The following is a 20221-nucleotide window of genomic DNA, read 5'->3' on the forward strand; positions in this document are numbered from 1 at the left end:
TCATGGCTGGCAGATGGGACTGCTTCTTAACTCAGTAGAGGTGGATACAGTCTATTTGTGATTCCTTGTAAATATGCGGTCTACAGGGGGAGTGAGTATCAGGTAAATACATCTTGCTCAGATATCCATGTTTTTCTCTCTACAGGGCTACATTTTCAGTATTTTGTTGGTTTCCTGAAGCAGATGTTTCCACCTTTATTATTCATCTTTTCCTATAAAAGCCTAGGGGTAGGCAGTGTAAAACTAGAGGTAGCTGTAGTGATTGCAGTGTTCTGAATTTTTTCTCATTTTGACCCAAATATTTGTGGAGACAGAAGAAAAATTTAGTAGTGGAGGAGGAGACAGCTCCTAGGCATCCTGCTAGGATAATGAATAGTCAGAAACAACTGCTAGCTAGCCTGTGAAATGAAGTTAGTTTGCTGTCCATTTCAGAAACTCTGATGTGAGAAACTTTACTGCAACATTTTTCCTTTACACTTCCCATATTTAGCTGTCAAAAAGTCTTGACAGCCTTTCTTTCCTCCACTACAGAAAGTGTAAGAATCATTAGAACATAAAGCCATTACAGTTTCCTTTGTCATCACCTGAAGGAAGTTGACAGGTACCAGGAAATCTGTTTGTTGAAGTCTGAGGTGCCACATAGGAAATCCAGACAAGTTGTGACTTCGTCAGTGCATGCAGTATTGATTGTAACATCAAAGCAACATTATTAACTGACACTCAGAATCTCACTTCAAGTAAAAAAATACTTCGTTTTGCAAATCAAAAAGATTACAAGAAGTTGTAATTCTGAGCCAGAGCCTACAAACCTTTAAGGGTCAATTGGAACTTTTACTGTTTATTAAGGAACGTTGTCTGTTCTAGTCCTGCATAAGTTGCATTTTGCGGGGTGTGAGATGCAGTGCTTCTGAAATGAATGGTGACATCTTAAACTGGAGGAGAGGGTGGCTGTTAATGATTTTCTTCATGATTTTGAGTGCAGAAGTCTTGTGGTCATCTGTGAGATAGAAAGAAGCAATTAAACTGATTAGACTTAATTAGGATAATATTTATTAGTTAACTATCACAGTACATTGATTCTAAATATTAGTGACTTGGGGTTTTTCTGCCTTACCAGCTCTCTTTTGCAAAGTTTAACCTTTGCACTTACTCTTCTGCCTGTAGGCATCATGAAGGAAAAAATATTATTTTTTGATTTAGCAGCACCATTTTATGTGCTTGATTATGGGTAACATTTCCTTCTCCATGTTAAATGCTCATTAGTTCATTTTTTCCTTATAGACCATATTTTTTGTACTCCTGACCTTTCTTGTTATTCTTTGTATTCTGTCATGTTGACTCATGTTTTCCTGATGCTGTGGTGCCTGTAATTAAATGCAATCCTCTAGTCGAGGCTATCCTAGTAAGGCTTAATATGGAGAAATTAATTTCACATGTCTTAAGGCTAATATTTCTGTTTATATATCTCAACATAATTGCCTTTCACAAAGCAGAACAATACTAATTCAGCTGTTGGTCTCTTGCTGCTTCCATGTCTTTTTCTCTAATTATCTACCAGTGTGTGTTTGTATAATTTCTTATCCATTATTAAGTGTAGAAATTTGTTTATACTGAATTGCACAGTGTTATTTCCAGTCCATTTTTAAAATTAAGGATAACACTGAGTCTTAAACTACTATCCCAGTCTATATCCCCGTTACTGAAGTCAGACATGTCACAAAAGTAAGAATTCTAATAGGAAGCTTAGTGGAAATAAATAAATTATCTTATGCCTAAAGCAGACCCTACAGATTTTTCCATTTTGTTAGTGAAACACTAACTCCCCTGAACCTGGTTTTTTAAACAGGTTATTCTTCTCTTTCATGGAAGTTACATCTACCCTGTGTTTTATGAGTTCCTCTATGAGGATGAGATAAGCAAACAAGACAAACCAAGGCAAATGCATGCACTGCCAATTCTGTGAAACCTGTTTTATTATGGAAACCAAATGTTTAATGGAACACCCTTGCTACTGAGTGACAACTGTATGATTTTGTTTTCTTTTTTGCTTGTACATGCCAAGAGGCAGTTACTGTGATTTGGTCCTGTGTTTCTAGGTATTAAATCTAAGCTGATCAGTGTAACTCCCTGTCTCTCACTTCCTTCATTTTAGAAAATGTCTCTTCCTGACGTGTTTTGTAATGTTTTTTGTCTTCTCAGAGGTGGTCTCTGAGCATATTGGCGGACAATCAAGTCTGAATAGCTGAAGACAGCTCTTACCCAGGCCTGGTGATAGCCTCTAGGGTCAGGAAGGTGTGTGTTTGGGCTTGTTCCCACTCACCCACTCCTCCAGATGGTGTTTAGAATATGAACCAACAGAGGATGATCCACATTGCCACTTCTTCAGCTGAAGTGATGGGTGGAGAAATTCATGGCAAGTGGGGCAAGGTTGATTAGTACAGATGGTGTCAAGGTTGTGCAGAGTGTAGATACTAAGTACATGTAGTTTCCTTGGATCTTTTAGGGCTTATAACTCTTGGTTTAGTATGAGGAGTTGATGTGCTCCTGGTGATCTGAGTTATCTGGAATCTGTGCACCATGATCTCCAGTGTCCTGTTTCCAAAGGCATTAGTAGCTGAACAGTAGAGTAAAAACTGCATGGGTCTAGCTCAGTTTAAGTGCCTTATCCAAGGAATGTCCTCATGAAACCTGGAATGCTAAGGTAGCTAAGCACAAATGCCCAAATGACTCACATTGTTTTCATAGTGCTGTGCCTTAGCTAGTGATTATACTTGAAGCAGATAATCTGCAATAAACACTTTCAAGTACGAATTTTATGTTTTTTACTTTTTCATTTCTGGAAAATCTTTCCCGTTCTCTTACTGTTACTTCAGTCTTAGTGGTCATAGTGCCATTGCTCTCTGGTGTTATTCACAGAAGCAAGGCAGAAACATCTTCCTTTCTTTCCTGGTGCTCCTCACCACTTATCAGAATTCAGACAATGTGCTGGCCAGGCATGAGTAGCTGTCTGCCTCTCTCGCCCACTCCCCTGCGTGCTGGTGCACCGGCTGGTACCTGTGTAAATTGTATGGGGTGAGTGACACACAGAAAGTCTGTGGAGCTCAGGGTAGTTAAGGTTATGAACCAGTACTTTTCTTTAGGATGTTCTATTCTCAGAACGTGATTTGGTGATGTGACTGAGCCAGTCTTAACTAGCTGCAGGCTGTGCTGAAAACTGTGGTCCTGCTTTTCCCTGCTTTCCCTTTGCTTCCCTTTGCTTCCCTTGGGCTGGCACTAGAACTGGATTATCCTACGGTGAGCTGGTTTAGGATGCTATTTTGGCAGATTACCAATTTATGATGTTATTTTTGCCAAATTAGTTCCTAGACTTGCTCAAATGTGTAACAGATGAGTGCCACAGCGTGTGAAAATGCAGAGGAGAAAAATACTACTCCTTTCATCAGTAATATGCAGCTGGATTTGTTAAAGCAAGTTTCAAGTGTTTTAGAGAACAGATAGAAGATACTTGTATCTTCACATGCAGGATTCAACAAGTGAATAGTCATGGTTTGATCTTCTCTGTGTGCATTGAAAATTTATTTGAGATTCTGTTGAATTAAGTCTGGTTGAGATCTTCATAGAAATCTTTAATTTTGTAGTTTTGTAGACCGGATGGCTTTCATGTGTTCTGTTGTGCAAGATTTGTTTTTATTCCTCTTGGCATCAAACTTTTTCTAGAATGTACAAGTTATTTTAGAGTTTTATTTCCAGATTAGCTTTTTTGATCTCTACATAGGCTTTTCTGGGTCATTCAGGATAGCAGCTCTATACTTGAATCACCTAATTTAGATTAAGAATAAATTATAAAAATATATTTACACAAATATTTTGTTACAAATCTGCTGTTTATTTTTTCTAAGTTTGTCCTAGATCAGCTTTCTTGAGAGTATTAGCTAAGTAGTGTAAGCATCTAAGTACTTAGCTGTCCCTTCCTTTTGCCTTATCTCTATTGCCTTTTTTTTTTTAAATTGTATTTTTTCCTCATAAATAACTCATTTCAGTTCCTGGTTTTATAATATGGCTCACCTGTGAGTTTCCTGGAAAAGCTCAGCAAATGTATTTTGGCATCTGGGGGTAAATCCTTAAGGAATGTTTAAGGTTGTATTGCTCTAAAGGGTTGTGAAAACGGACTTAATCTTGTATTGACATATTCTGATTTGATTTTATGAAGGTTTTAATACTAAATTTTTTGATTTTTTTTTTTCTTTACTTAGGGTGCAATTTTCTTGGAAGGAATAACAGTTAAATGTGTGACCCAGGTGACAACACAACCAAAATTAGGAGGAATACAGCAAAAATGTCAGCAATTCTGTGGATGGGAAGGGTATGAGAATATTTAGAACTTACTTATTTATACTATCTAGAAATAAGTGTTATATTTTGCAGAATGTAACTGCTCATTGTAAAAATGAGAAAAAAGTGACTAATTTTGAATGTATCGTTTATAAAAAAAACCGCTCAAACACACTTGGCACTGAAAATCTTGCACTGTACTATGAAATAAAATGATCAGTTTTTAATGTTAAGGAACAAGATTCTAGAATTACTTTTCCATTGAGATAACAAAATATTGCTGTTCAAATTCCAGATGTAGCCTAGTCCAGCTATTTGTGTAAAATTTAGTTCTTTCTCAAGTAGTAGATTTATTTATACCACTGCTATTACACTTCAGTATAGAGGTGTACTCATTTTTATAGCTAACTTGGATTTGTGTTCAATGCTCATGAAAATGTTGGTTTTCATATCTGTGATTCTGAACTTTTCCATTCGGAAGTTGGTGATCCACGCTGCTTCCTAATTTGTTGATGCGTATCGTCCCTGATACTCTAATTTTTAGTTTAAATATCTCTTTCTGGAAAGTTAAAACTCTGAAGTTCCACATAATTTAGTGTTTTGTCATAAGCAAATAAACTTTGCTTGTTCTTATGAGATAGGTTTTGAACTTCTATTGCAAAATACTTCATTGGAGAAGATACTCTAACTCAGAGTTAACTTTGCAATAAGTCAACACATGAGGTGTGACCTGAGTCTGATGTAAAAAAATGTTTTTACTTGTGTATTTATTGCAGAAGCATTAATAAACATAGTTCTTTTTATTAGCACTGGATTCCCTGGAGCACAGCCTGTTTCAATGGACAAGCAAAATATTAAATTTTTGGAGCAGAAGCCATACAAAGTTAGCTGGAAAGCAGACGGCACCCGGTAAGTTAATTTTAAATGAAAAAGCAACACACAGTAAATTTGGTAGACAGCTTGTATTTTCTCAGGAAAGTGAATTTGCTGGTACAAAGGACAAAGCACAGCAACAAAACTGGCTCCAGAGATTAATTTTTATTCTGTGCTGGTACCCAACATTTGCTGAAGTTTGTGGCCAAGTTTTTTTCTAGCTGCTGTTCTACACACTGACTGTTAAAAGGAAGGTACCCGTACTCTTCTCCATAACCCTTGCCTGTCTGTCAGCCACAACTTGCCACAAAGGTCTTAGAGTAATCTTACGTAACAGTGAGAGTTGGCTAAGGTGAAGACTTTATTTATAAGCTAAATTATAAGCTAAATTAAAACTAAATTAAATTTCTAATTGATCCTTCAGAAGCTGGATAATATTAGAGATTCTGTAGGATTTTTTTATATTCATACTGTGGTCCTTTGTTTAAACATAGTTGATGTCAGCTAAAGAGTCAATAATTTTATCTTCTTTCACCAGTTTTCTTACATTCATTGCAGGGGTGCCTTTTGTTTAATAACAAACCACAACCTAATTGGACTGATTGGACATATTCTGAAGTTTTTCCTGAGTTCTTTGTGTTGCTAGGTTTCTTATCTTTAATCATAGAGTATCCTAGATAATGAAATTCCTGGAGAATATGGGGAATTGGATGTCTTATGAGAATTGCCAAGTGACTCCATGTAGAGTCAGTCAGAATTCAGCATAATTCAGCCAGAACTAAGTTGTCTTGTATAAAAAAACCCCAAACCTTTCAAGTGTCTCTCCTCTGTGGTGTTTGTGCTTTAATTGTTTATTAGCTTGGGCTGAGAATGGTGTGAAAAGTCAAAGAAAGCTTGCAGTCAGTATGGCATCCAACCATTAAGAAATGTGTGGGAATAATTGATTTACTAGCGCCGGCTGTATGCACAAGGGCTTGGGTAGTGCAGTGCAAATGTTCTCAGGCTGGGAAATTACAGCAATGGGGTGTTGAGAGGTCAAGGCATATTCTCAGAGCAGTACAGGGCATAGGGCATTCCAAAACTGCTGACCCTGAAAAAATGAAGTCAGCCAGCTTAAACTGACCTGAAGAGTCTTTGTCTAATCCTATGTTATTGATTTGGAAAATTGATATCTTACGTAATATTCTCATTTTCTTACTTAAATGTGTGGATGGGACACCCACGTTCTAAGTACTAAAGCAATTATAGAGAACATAGTAGTGTACCTGGAAGACTGCATTTTGTGAAAGAAATTAAAGTGTACATGTAATTTCTTGTAGAAATGTTCAGTATTTTGAACGTTCTAGTCTCTGTTTTTTGTTTTACAGTGGTGGGAAATCAGAATGGATGGAGAACAAAAGTGAAGGAACTAAATAGCTCTTTCAATTTTTTTTGAAACATAATAACTGGTAATAGATTATGGAGATACACAGACTGATAGGTATATTTAGAGAAGAAAATGGAGCTACAGAGATCCAGTTAATGAAATTCACCTTAAGTAATATGAAAGAGAGATTAAAGATGAAAACCTGAGCTATTATTTGGACATTTCGACACTTTGCATGATATGTAACCTAATCAACAATGAAAAATTATTATGATCATTTTTGCATTGGACATCTAATTATTTAGTTGTTCTCCAGTAATCCAGACTCCATATGCAATTAAACAGATTTTCATTAGTTATTCTGAATGCTTGTGTTGACAGGCGTGACCTTCTTGAATTTAATATTAAGACATCAGTTAGTGGAGACACATTTATGGATCCCCTGCTTACATTATCTGGAGATGGAACCCTTGTCATCGAATATCTCTGAAGATATTCTGTTAAAAGTGGTTAAGATTCAGCAGTCTAGACCTTGCCTATTAGAATATTATTAGGTTTGCATGCTTTTTTTTTTTCTTGCTTTGTTCTCTATCTGCTTAAAAAGCACTGCTGTTTTGTTGACTCTACTGGACTTAAAGAAAAGCAGATGAATAACTAATAACTTCTATATTATATGTTATACTTTCTCACTGAAACAGAACTGTTTTAATGCAGTTAACATTTGCTCAACTTAGCCAAACTTCTCAAATTTCACTCTTTGTTAAATACCTGTATTTTATTTCTGCAGCAATAGTTTTTCCTAGAGGTTTCATGACCGAAGCATTTTTTGTACATTCTCTTAACTGATTTGCAGTGTCAGTAACTTCACTAGAGGACTTCTACTTTTTTTCAAAAGCATTTGCTAATCCTAGATTCCGATTGGAGCTGAACCTCTTGTCTTCTGTTTTAAGTGCTGTGTTGTTTTTGGTTTTGTTGTGGTGGTGTTTCTTTTGGCGATCCCCCCCCGCCAATTTGTGGTTTGGTTTTTTTTTCAGTGGTAGAATTGTGCATGTTTACTTGGTTTCATTATTGTATTATTTTATTTTTCTACCCATACTTAGAAAAAGTATTTCCCTAAATAAAAGGGCGTTATTTATCATACAATGTTGACTAACAATGTGAAATAGATTAGTTAAATTATTTGATGGTGATTCTATAAAATATCTTGGGGAGATTTACATGTTCTTGTAAGTGTGTGAGTTCTGAGTCTGGTTTGGGTCAAAACTCATCCTCCTCCATTCTCTTGGAGCTTTGAGTTCAAAATCTTTTGACTTTGCCTTGCTTAGCTCAGTCTATTGCGATTTGAAGAGTTTGTGCCTGCACTGTGGTCTTGCTTGTTCCGTTCCTGGTCTCCAGGGCCCTTGCTGTGGAGGTACCAGTGGGGCACACCTCCTGGTTCTGCTCCAGCATTCCTTCTGGAGCATGCTTGTCCCATAAGGAAAAATACAGTGTGAACAGATACTTCTCCCCTCCTGTTTGTAAATGCCAATGTATAAAGATGTGTATATTTACATCTTAGGTTTAGAGAAATGAACTTTAAATTAAAAGATCTGTGAAGCTCATTCAGCATTGGTAGTCTTTGGTGAAATATTTCCTTTGTACCGGTCCTGATTGTATGTAAATACTGTATGCAAACTCATGCCGATTTGGAGAAAACCACCTCTAAAATCATATTGCTTTAAATTATTATTATTTAAATAAAAGTCACTGAGTTTTGCAGCTGTTCTGACTGCCTTGGTGTAAATTCTCTATATTTATTGGAACTGTAGTCAAACTGTTGGTGTCTTATAAATAATTTTAATGCTAATCTATTCATAAGCCAAAGGGCAAATTTCCCACTAGTAAAATCATTTTTACTACAAAATGCCTTTTGGCTTTTCTGAGATGAAATATATATTGTATGTTAACAATAGCTACAGGGTAGATACATCTTTGCAAATGTATCCAATTTTACAGTGGGTGTTTCTGGAATAATAGTTACTATCTGAGTAAGGTAATTGTAACAGTGTGTTCCAGGCGTTGCTGGATGACTCTGCATTATCAGCTTTGTACTGTAAAATGATTAGCCCAGGTGGGTAATGGCATGTTGTATCCCTTCATACAGATCTCATTAATACTGTTTGGAGCAGATGCTTCTTTTAATGAGTGGAGCTGAATGTTCAGGCAGGGTAAAGTAATGAGAAGCCAGTTCCGAAGAAAAGACTGCTACCGCTAAGAATAATAAAAAGCTTAAAAATGGCTGTGGAATAATTCAAATCAATACAATCAAACAGGACTAGGTTTTACAATGGTGAAATGTGATCTGTACTAAATAGAATCTATTAAGGGCAGTAAGTTATTTTCCTACATTTCTATAAGTACCTTTTTTATTTTTCACATCTGTACACATGCAATTTTAGTGAAAAATTATAAATATAATACTATGGCTGTTCAATTATGTTAAGGCAGCTATTTTAAAAAATGCAGAACAGGTAGTTCTTGCCAAAGGCTATTAAATTTGAAAAATATTCATGCAAATTTGATGGCTTGCAGATATCTAAATATGAATAAGTAGATGCAGAATAAAACAGCTCTTTGAGAATTACTGCTAATTGTCTAATGTGTTTGTAACAAAATAGTTAGGTACATCTGTGAAGCTGTTTTTTCCTTTCATGGTTAGCAAATTACATTTACATTAAAAGAAAGGCCTGTTGCCTAAGTAATTAACTTTTTCTTGTTATCCTAATACAAAACGAAAATATTAAATGTACACTTAATTGTATGATAAAACTAATGGGCATTTTAATTTTTTTTAAATCAAATAAATTCCATTTATCTTGAATGTATCAATAAATCTATATATATAGAGTATTGATTTATACTGTATATAATTATTTTGATTTAATTACTATATTATCGAACTTACTATTAGTTTTTTTTTAGTTCAGCTTTTTGTAGAAATTGAAGAAATTAAATTTTTTTTAAGAACTTTTAAATTATTGGCAGTTGCAGCCTTTTCAGAAACCTTTATTTGTGACCCTTACTTGAAGGAAATTTATTCAGTATATTTTAAGGTAACTTTTCTATAAATGTCATGAAAACAAGGTTGAAGTTTCTCTCAGATTTCCATGGCTCAATAATTTTTCTTTCCCTACTCTTTGATCATTTACATGGTAAGATGAGACTTACATGCATAACTGATAAAACTGCAGATTCCTAATATGAGAAGTTATCAAAAAAAATTTGATATCCAGAATCCAGAGTAAATTATGAAAAAATCATCACTGCTAAAAGAACAACTCACAAAAAAAAAGAGAAAACTGAGAAACAGATGTGTGTTTGTTTTAGAAATTAAGAGGTAAAAGGTACTAGCCCCAGAATTAGGTGGCAAGGAAGCAAAATGGTTGCCTGTTTGTAAAGGCTTAAAGAAAAGATACTTGAATGGGTTCATGGAAAAACTATTATCCCTGAGAGAGAGGAGGAAAAAGTTGAGATAATAATGAGAATGGAGGACAGAGAAGATTGGAGAGTAGCGTTAATCCAATTAAATCCCAAATCTATACTCTTGAGAACTCATTATTATGAACAAGAGACCAGATTGTCAAGAAAGCAGATCTTGAGTGTCCTGGGAAAAAAGCTTGTCTCCTGGGAGTAAAGATATTAATGTGGAGTTGAACTTGAAGGAGGCTATTGGGAATGAGAAAGTAGGCTCAGATTAATTTTCAGATTGTACAAATTACATGACCAGATTCTCATGGATGTGAAGTTTTATGCCCAATAGTGGAAAGTTCCTGAAGTAGAGGTTTGCACAATTTATAGTGCATTCTTCCCTAGTTCAGAGGTGGGGGGCAAAAATGTAGGGTGTTGAGATTTTCAGATGCCTTCAGAAGTGGTAGCAGGAAAATTAACGGCTGTTAATCACAACAAAGCATTTATGAGTAAAAGAGTGTTTCTCAAGGTATGAGTACTCTCTCCCTGGGCATCTTGCTCTGTGACCCAGATAACTACTGAGAAAGTGAATTATTATAAATTGTGTTTTGAATGTCTTGTCCTTGAGCCTTGTTTAGGGTTAATACATGTTTGTAGTCTAGGAGTAAGGGAGGAATGTTGGCCTCCTAATCATAAGATAGGGTGAAGAACCCACACAACAATCATCTGGCTGGTTTTAAACCACACCTTCCTTTCCTTCTCCTTCCTCTCCCCACTTAACTTAAGAAATAGACTAAAATATTAATCAGTTATACACCATAGTTGGTAATGTTGTGTATCCCTTTCTCTGTGGCTGTGTCATGTTTCAGTGGTGGGAAATTTTAAAGGATGGAAATATGCCAGGGTTGGGCATGTGCTGAATAGACTTTTCAGGACCAAAAGGATTTTTTTATAAGAATGACAGGTTTTGTGAACAACTGGGCTTAACCCAAGTTATTTGATCACAAGTTAAATGAGCTTGATTCGATTGTGCTTATGTAACTATCAGCAATGGGCAAAGCCTCAACTGGTAATTATGCATCATTTGTGTGTAAAGGACAGCCATTCTTCAGACATTTGTATTATTTCCATTGAATGTCTCAAAGAAGTAGTTTTAAGTGTTTTTCTATTATTTGCATGAAATTGTCAAAATGAGGTGACACTCAAAGAAGAGATTTTGAACCAAAAACCTTACTTTAAAGATTAAAGTGACTGTTCTTAGTCCAGTCTTTCAATCTGCACACTGTGTTTTTATGATAAGGTCATAGGGGAAAAAAATGCAGTTTTTGTTTACGTGCCATTGTCTCTTGTGGTCCTTCTTCATAATTATTTTAACTATCCTTTAGGGGAAAACAAGCTTGCCCATTTGAAACTACTGTACATATGCCTCTGTAGATGGAAGAATTTTGGTTGAGAATGAGGCTGCAATCCATGTGGAATTTATTTCACTGACTTTACTTTGAATAATTTAGCTAAGTGTAGATAGTATATATTTTGTCTGGAAACTGAAGTTGTGAAAGTTACTGAAATGGTTGCAGTAAAGCTTTTACTCCCAGTCAAGATTAAAATCTCTAAATAAATAGCTTTTATAAACTACAGTATTAGTAGTTGTTAGGAACCGGCAGTTTGATCATTACTTGTGTAATGATAACATAATGTTATAAGCTTCTGCAAAAGTATATAAAAAACATATAAACAGTTCAGGATTAAAATGTAAAAAGTGTCTTTCTAATGATTGCTGAAAGGAGCAATTCATAGATGTTAATCACTCTATACAGTATTCCTCTTAATTTTCTAAAAAGCCAGATGCCTAATTCACGGTTTTATTTTGTGCATTTAGGTAACAGAGGAAGAGGAGATGGGACGGGGAGGCAGGAATAATGTGTTTTGACATTAGAGAGTTGGGACTTCAGGAGCTGTGAGTTGTTGCTCACTCTGCATCTTAATAATTGTCCTGTGCAGTTGTGTTGGCCATTAAATTTAGGATTATAAGACTAATACTTGCCTGTTTTCCAGAGCATTAGAACCCATAAATAGTATGCTTACTTGAGTTTTCATTTGAGAGTGTAAAAATAAAACTGGTAAGTTTTGGGTTTGGGTTAAGGACACTTCTGGTTTGTTTAGCATGTCCCCAATCTCTAGATAAGGATATTCTTGCTCAAGGCAAGGAATGTCTAGGACAAGGTGGCCTCATTATCCCCACCTGTTGCCTGTCCTTTTCCTCTGTTTTCCCTACTGTACAGGCACTGAGAGCATGTTTAGGCTTTGGCTAGCAGACTTTGACAGCAGAAAAGGAGCTGTCAGGTTTTGATAGCCAGACTTGTGGGTATTATGAGATAACTCATTCATTTTGTTTAACTATTAGTTTTGAACCAGGAGAGGTCTCTCTTGATTAGGGACCACCATTCAAATGAGGTAGCATAGAGTGTAATGAACTGTTGGACTAATATATGGAACTATTGGATATAAATTTTCCAATTTATATTTACTGGATATAAAAATATGTCTGGTTTTGTGTTTGGTTTTTTTGCAGGGGGCTGGTGATGGTGTATTTATGTATGTATTACTAAGGGACATCCCTATCACTCTGTTGCTTCTTCATCTCCTGAAATCTTCCTTTTACAGTTATTGAGTCAATGCAGAGGAATTAATAAATAGGTGTGACAGAACAGGTTGTCCCTTATCTGGATCCAAATTGACTTGAATGGCTAAAGAAAGCATTCTTGCTCTAGGTTGTGGTTTCTCATTTATGTGTGCTTGCAACACTGTCAGGACTCTGAAAGAAGGGTTTTGTGTCCCTTCCTGAAGTCTTTAAGGAGCACTGCAGATGAGATACTGTACAGGAAGTGTATTCTGTGGCACACAAAGTTTTGTGGTCACAATTCCAGGCTCTTGGAAAAATGCTACTTAACTGATTATTCATATGTAACTGTTTGAATATTTGGACTGATTGCCTTATAAACTTTTGTTTATTTATAAATAGTTAATGCATTAAAATGCTTATTATGTGCCTTGTGCTATGAATGCTAATCTTAGAATAGTCAACTGTAGTCCTAAAATGTTCTAATAAGATCCAGATAAAGGGTGTGCCTGCATATATATCTGATTTTCAAGCAACCAATATCAGTGATTACTGGCTTATTTATTTATTTTCCCTTCTCCCAGACCACTTTTAGTAGTGGAACAGTACATTCTGTGCTGCTGGTTTTCCTAGGGGGGATTACAGACACATCCATGAAGCGTAACGGCTTATGTTCAGTCAGGGGAGAATGACATTCAGTTTGTGAAGTTGAACTATAAAGAGATCTAGGACATCCCTTTCTGTTGGAGCTGATCTGTTCTGTGAGCACAAATGGCAGTTGTGTTCCTGCTGTGTCTTGTGCTGGTGATAAAGGCGGAATTGACCCAGAATAGCTCTGGCCTAAATCAGTTCCAAGTTAAGGGGATCTCCTTTTTCAAAGCTGTGTTACTCTTTTAGTGACTGCTCTGTTATTGCCCTCCACGTGAGACATTATGATTCACTTGCTTGTGGAAAGAAGCAATGTAACTTGTCATCTAATGCTGAATTAATTTGTTATTCTTTCTTATATATTTTTTTTAACCTGTTATTTCAGGCATGAATTTTGCCCTAAACCTCCAAGATATTTTCAGACATAAGTTTGTGGAGAGGGATGGAGCCAAAGAAGTTCAAGCAAGCTTGAAAATCTATTTGCAATAAATAATGAAGATAATAATATAATAATAATTAGATAATAAGATTATAATGATAATAAAAACAATAATAACAGTAAAAATTACAAAACAATTCACGAGTTCTGTCAAGCTCGAGATAAAGTTTGTTTAATCTTGCAGCTTTAAAAAAAGTAATCAGAATGTTATACCATGCAGTTGTTTTTCAACAGTGTTCCTATTGGAAATTGTTAAATTTAAATTTAACAATAATTCATTCAAATTTGGGTGAAACAAAGAGAATCTAGTATTTAAAGTTAATCTGTTAGTATACGAATTGTTGCTGGGTAATATATTTTCTAGCTTGTTAACAATTTTGTTTTACATCAGACAAATGATGCTGATCATAATGCACTATAAGAGCTCCTCAATATGTAGTAGCTGTAGTTTAATTTACCCTCTGTTGTAAGTCAAATAATGATTACAAGACAACTTTAAATTTAACCCATAAGGTTTAATATCCTTCTAAAAATAAAGAAACAAAACCCCCACAGCATTCAAACTTAATTAAAACCCTGAAAGACAGACAAGAAAAACACTGTAACTGGATAGTCTTTTTAAACCTTGCTAAATTCTTCATTTTACCAGCAGTTTCACAGTCTAATAATACTTTAGATAGAAAATGTAGTTTTACACTGGTTTTGAATTTGCCATCTGTTAAATTAATTAAAGCATCTTTATTTTTGATTTATAAAAAAAAAAGTTTGAACTTGGTCTCAACGCAATACTTTATTAGGAGAAATTATAGTAGTTTCCACAATTCTTACACATTTTTCTATGGTCCTCCTGAGTGTTGCTGTTGTCTCCTTTGTTAAAAAACTACCCCAGGTGATGGGATACTACAAAGTTGTATAATGATGCAACATTATTTCTGTATTTTTTGCTATGCTGTTCGCTATCTGACCTAATTCTTTGTTTGCTGATTTGTTTTGTTTTGTTTGTTTGCTTGTTTAGCTGCAGTTTCTGTTCTGTGCTCTCATAAACCCTAAAAAGTAGCTGCTACGTGAGCTTTTTCAGCTGACAGTTAATTTAGAACCTTGTAAGGTGGGGAAGTGTGGTCACATCTCTTCTCCTCCTGGCTGTGGTACCCTTTGGCTATCAAAACTTGCAGTGTTTGTTGCTGTAGTTTTGGGCATATTGAAGATTTCTCTAGTAAATTTCATCTGCAGATCCACTGCCTCACTTTTGATGATGTTCAGGGCCATAACAGTCATAAAATAACTCCTCTGAACCTTGCATTGTCAAGGGGAACAAATGAAAAGGGAAGGTTACATTCAGAGTTTAAAGGAGGGTGGTTGCAGACAAGAATAAGAAAAAGATTTTGATGCTGAGCAAGATAACTGTGGAGGAGACAGTCAAGTTGTAAAAATTATGGAGACTGAAAAGCTCTATAAGCTGTGTGGTATCAGCTTACAGTGGTGACTTGACAAGGTTACTTCGTTATCTGGAATACCACCTCAACAAATCTTGTGGAAATGAAATTCTTTGTTCTGAAATAATCAGGGTGATTGGTGAAGATCAATTCATCAGTGCCTGGAGGTATTTAGAAGACGTGTATGTGACACCTCGGGATATGGTTTAGTGGTGGACTTGGCAGTGTTAGGCTTACATTTGGACTCAATTATCCTAAAGGTCTTTTCTGCTTGAAATGATGCTATGAATATCAAAATCAAGCACAGCCCTTCCATTTTGCTATATGAGGTGATCAATAAGACAAGATTTTTTTTTTTTTCTGTGCTAGCACTGAGTCAGGGCAGTGGTAGCTTGGACTAATGATCCAGAACATGAAGGTGGATCTTGGAAACCTTCTGATTTCTCACAAAATCAGATATTGGTGTAGCAGATAAACCAGGATAACTTTCTTGACTGTAACATAAATATTGGAAAGCATTCATTTTGTTTAGCTTTGTTTAGGAAAGATGCAAGATAAAATATGAGTAATAACATTTTATTTTCCTAATAAATGAAAGATAGAAAATTGTTACAGGGTTCATATTTTTTAAAAAAATCACTACAGGATTCTTAAAGAAAACTTCTGTATTACTGCTGAATCTGCTGTAGATGCCTGATGAAAGTTGTCATGATGAGCACACTTTAACATCTAATGCAAACTGAGTGTCTTGACCTCCATAATAAAAGTTTAACCAAGACAGTTTTGAAGCAGATGGAACTGGTCACTTCACATCATGGAGATACCTTACAATTGTGGAAGTTAACCAGAAGTTGAATTCTACTGTCTTATGAGGGTGGAGAATTGGTGGAGCATTTTAACAGGTGACAAACCCAAGGGCTTCTGAGTGTAGTAAGAGATATCCAAGATACATTTATGTACTTAACAAGAGCCTAGTAGCAGTATTTTAATACTGAGGGGAAAAAATGTCTTGATTTTAGAAGCCAAGTTTGGATCAATCATGCTAAAGCTTTGGTTTAAATTTGAATTACTATGATTATAATGAGAGGTAAAAATAGATCAAAAATGCAGGTTTTCTCTTTATTAAATGACATATTTAGTTGCCTCTATGAGTTGTAGCTAATAGAATTACTCAGAATTACTGTGGTTGAGGAGCACAGTCTGCAGTATAGATGAGGAATGGGATATCCACTGAGTTCAGCCATTTTGGTAGGAGTTGGTATAAGGGAAAAATTGTGGTATTGGCTTTGAAAGACTGGTACATCTCATGCTTCTGGACTTTGACAAAATTTCTATTTATTAGAGAGAGAGTGAAGGTAAGAAAATTGCTAGAATTCTAGGATAGGTAAAGAACAGACTGAAAGAAAATGGCATTGGATGGTTTTGAAAGCAAATGCATACACAAGTAGAGATCCTGAATATTAATTTTGTTTTATCATTAAGTGTTTTGAAACAGAATCCAAATATGTTCTGATAAACAAATGAGGGACATCAGCCACTGAATTCACTGAGGAGCAGAATAATAAAACTGGAAGAATATTTAGTAGTAGAAAATGCAAGGTCATGACTGAGAAATATTGGAGCTGGAGGCTGCTAATTGGAAATGACTGTCACTCACAATCTAAGGGATTTTTTTTTGTTTAAAATGCTGTGGAGACCACCGATGGCATTCTTTAACCTATAAATAAGTGAGAGAAGTACAAAATGTTGGTATACTCACAGCAGACTAATTTCCAAAGGTCTATGTGTGTGTTTCTTAAGAAATTATTTGGAATTTGGGCTGTTGAATACATAGTTCCACAGCAGCTTCTGCATGTAGCAAGCAGTGTTTCTTGCTGGCTGCAGTGCTGTGTACTCATGCAAATGACAACGTGTGTGCAACAACAGAACTGTCAGTGTGCTGGTGAAAAAGACACTGTTTCCTTTTGTTTACATGTTGAAAATAATATTATAAGTCTTCTTGTAAGTTCCTGTGTTAGGGTCCCTGTATCCAGGCTTTATCATCCTTGAGGAGACATCCTTTGAAGCAGCAACCACTGCCAGCAGCAATTAATAGAAGAAAGCAAGCTGAGCCATCCCCATTTATCAGGATTTAGGGTCTTTTGCTCCATGTGCTACAGGCCAGCTTCAAACTTTTCTAATTTAACTTACTCTAAATCCAGCACAGTCTGGATTCGGGTCAGGACATGGAACTGCAGCAGCTTAGTGACACAGATAGATGATCTCCTACTGTCAGTGGATAAAGGGCAGTCATTAATTTTCATTGTCCTGGCCTTTTCCTCAGTGTTTGATGCATTTGGCTAGCAGTTGATGCTTTCTTGCCAGGAGGGAGTGGCAGGGTCCAAAGTAAAACACTTGTGTGACTTGGCCTCATCTTGGGTGATCAATGTACAGAGTGGTGATGCACTCGTGGTTTTTGAAATGTTGCCAATCATAAAAGGAAATTAAGAATCTGAAAATCATATCTGCAGCAGGATTTGTAGTTGCCTCTGTGTCAGTGAGCATATTAGAGATGCTAATTGCTGTTCGGATTTGGGTAATGCTTATTTGTGTGGGAGGGCAGCACTTTCACAAGACTGAATTCCAGGCTGTGTAATGAACTCCCTTCGGAATGGAGAGCTGCTATGTATTTTGTGCTTAGAGTTGATGGAATTTCTTATATTTTGCATTCTTTAATGTGATAATACAGACACAGGCATATTTAGAAAGGAAAATGAAAAAAAGCAGTGACGGCAGTGCTGTGTCGAAATAAATAATCTTCTTTGATATAGCCTGTCTAAAGAAATACTGCAGGGCAAAGAAAGCTCCTAGAGGAGCTGAATTTTTAAGCTTCCTTTGAAACAATATTTCTAATCCATTTGCTACTTGTAGGTTTTTTTTCAGAAAATCACTTGTGTGCTGAACTCAAGCTCAGAAGATAGGATCTTAAAATTTGAGGAAGCTGTGTTATATTTTTATATTATACTCAAGGTTTTAAAAGCACAAAATTAACATATGTAAGCTTACTGCTGAGATGGTTGCTGTCATTTTGGCTGAGAGAAAGAAGTTAAACATAGATAAAGTACATCACAAAATCAAAGTTGGAGGCAAAACTTCTGTGAATACATAGGCAATCAATTTTGTGGTAAATGTGTTTTGGTAAGCACTACACCCTGTGTAGCAAGGTACTGTGTTGGGGGAGTATTTCAAATCCAGTTTTGTGAATCCTAATAATTTGGAAAAGAGTACAGAGGCCACATGGGTACAGTGGGTACAGTGTCAGATTTGGAGATCAGAAAATGCAGTTCTGTTCTTGTTCCTTAATCTCAATGACCATAGATTGACTGACACCAAGTAATTTACCTTATTTTATGCATTAAGTAATATCTTCCTGAAATGTACTTTCAAATTTAATGATGAAAAATGCTAAACCTCTACATAAAGGAGAAACCTCCTTTTTTAACTTTGGATTTTCAGTGTAGCTCATGTCAGCTTCAAAATTGTGTAAAAACCAAAAATTTAACCACCACCACCAAAACAAACTCAACTGAAAATGGAAGTCTAATAAAAAAATTCTTTTAGCTTGTCTTTGGAGCCCAACTGATGTGGGTTGCACGATACGGGATCTCTGTGGAGGCAAATGAGCTTTTCATACAGTTGCCTTTATTTGGGTATGCTAAAAATAATTGATTTCTGAAGAGAAAACTTTATTTGATGGTTGACATTTTTTAAAGTTTAAAAATTAAAGTTACTAATACTCTGGTAAGTGATTTGGAGATCTGTTTGTCTAGTACCAAGAACTGCCACTCTGTTAATGAAATTTTCATCCTATTTCCTGAATTACTGTGTTAATAATAATGTCTATAATAATATTAATATAGAATTAATAACAGGCCTTGCCGCAGGGTCAGAAGTGAATGAAAAGTAGCTTCTAATGTAACTAGATTTTATCATTCCTATGGATAGATATTTTATCTGTTTGTGAGATTAATCTGCATGGATGCCGTGACCCTCTGTTTGTCAGAATTTCTTGGTTTGTAGTGGTTGCACTGACAGTTTTGAGAGATGATGTTTGTAGCTCAAACATGTTGCTCTACTTCCATGTATAGTTTTCAGAGGTGAATGAGTAATTCTGTTATTGCTCTTGTTGCTGCTCTGCCTTTGTTATTTTATTTACTTGTCTGGTTTTACATTTGGACTGAGCCATCTGATGTAGGACCATGTCATCTTGTGTACTTGCCCAGGATCTAAAACAATGGGGCCTGGTTACTAATTGGAGCTTTTGGGTGCTCACACAATAGAGGTAATTAGTAATAAATGTACAGCTGTAATAGCAAGTAGTGTTGACAGTGGGCAGTGCAGTGCATGACAGTTAAGTTCCTGTGTTCTGTCTCTAGTGAATGTGTTTGAGAAATCATCGCTCTTCTTTCTTTGCCTTTGTGGTGTTGCCCAGAGGCGTGTTCTCTATTCTGGTGTAAGTGCTTATCTGCTAATACCTTAATTAACTTCTTAAAATATAAATGGCCTTGGTACATTGAAATAATATTCAGAAATATACTGTTCAGCAGTCTGCAAGATTTCTCCATGAATGCTTGTAGTGTCATCTGGAGAAAACTTTAAACCTGATATTAAGCACAAGAACTTAAGCTTTTTGAGTGAAACAAGCAAGCAAAAAACCTCAACCAGCCACCCAGCTCAAATCCCTATTAATTGATAAATTCAGTTTCACCAAAACCTTACCTATCTCTTGCTTCTTGCACATTTTAAATTATTAGCTGCTCATAGAACACTTCTGTTTGTCAGTCCATCCTTGACCAAATTTTTTTCTGTCTTATGTTGGTAGTAATTAGAACTTTGATAAATTCTGTTGTTTGGACCACATTCAGAGTTTTATTTCAGTAGTTTATTAAATTGGGAGATTAGAGGAGCTTTCAGCCATTCAGCTAAAAAAGCCTCAAAAAAACTACTTCCAAAATAAGACATATCTGGATCAGGTTAATGTCTTAAGCAGAGAACTTGTTCAGATCCTAAGTTAGACACGTATA

The 20221-nt window shown here is 35.7% G+C and overlaps 1 protein-coding gene across 5 annotated transcripts in view; it reads left to right on the plus strand.

Annotated features, from left to right (window-relative positions):
- Positions 1-20221, plus strand: part of RNGTT (RNA guanylyltransferase and 5'-phosphatase) — a 169723-nt gene that overhangs the window by 21289 nt on the left and 128213 nt on the right. For all 5 annotated transcript variants that reach the window (XM_015621378.3, XM_015621380.3, XM_015621381.3 and 2 more), the window contains exons 7-8: positions 4254-4363; positions 5140-5241. In XM_015621378.3, coding sequence (XP_015476864.1) covers positions 4254-4363; positions 5140-5241 — 212 coding nt within the window. The remainder of the gene's footprint in view (positions 1-4253; positions 4364-5139; positions 5242-20221) is intronic.

Source organism: Parus major, chromosome 3, assembly GCF_001522545.3.
Source record: "Parus major isolate Abel chromosome 3, Parus_major1.1, whole genome shotgun sequence".
Taxonomy (NCBI): domain Eukaryota; kingdom Metazoa; phylum Chordata; class Aves; order Passeriformes; family Paridae; genus Parus; species Parus major.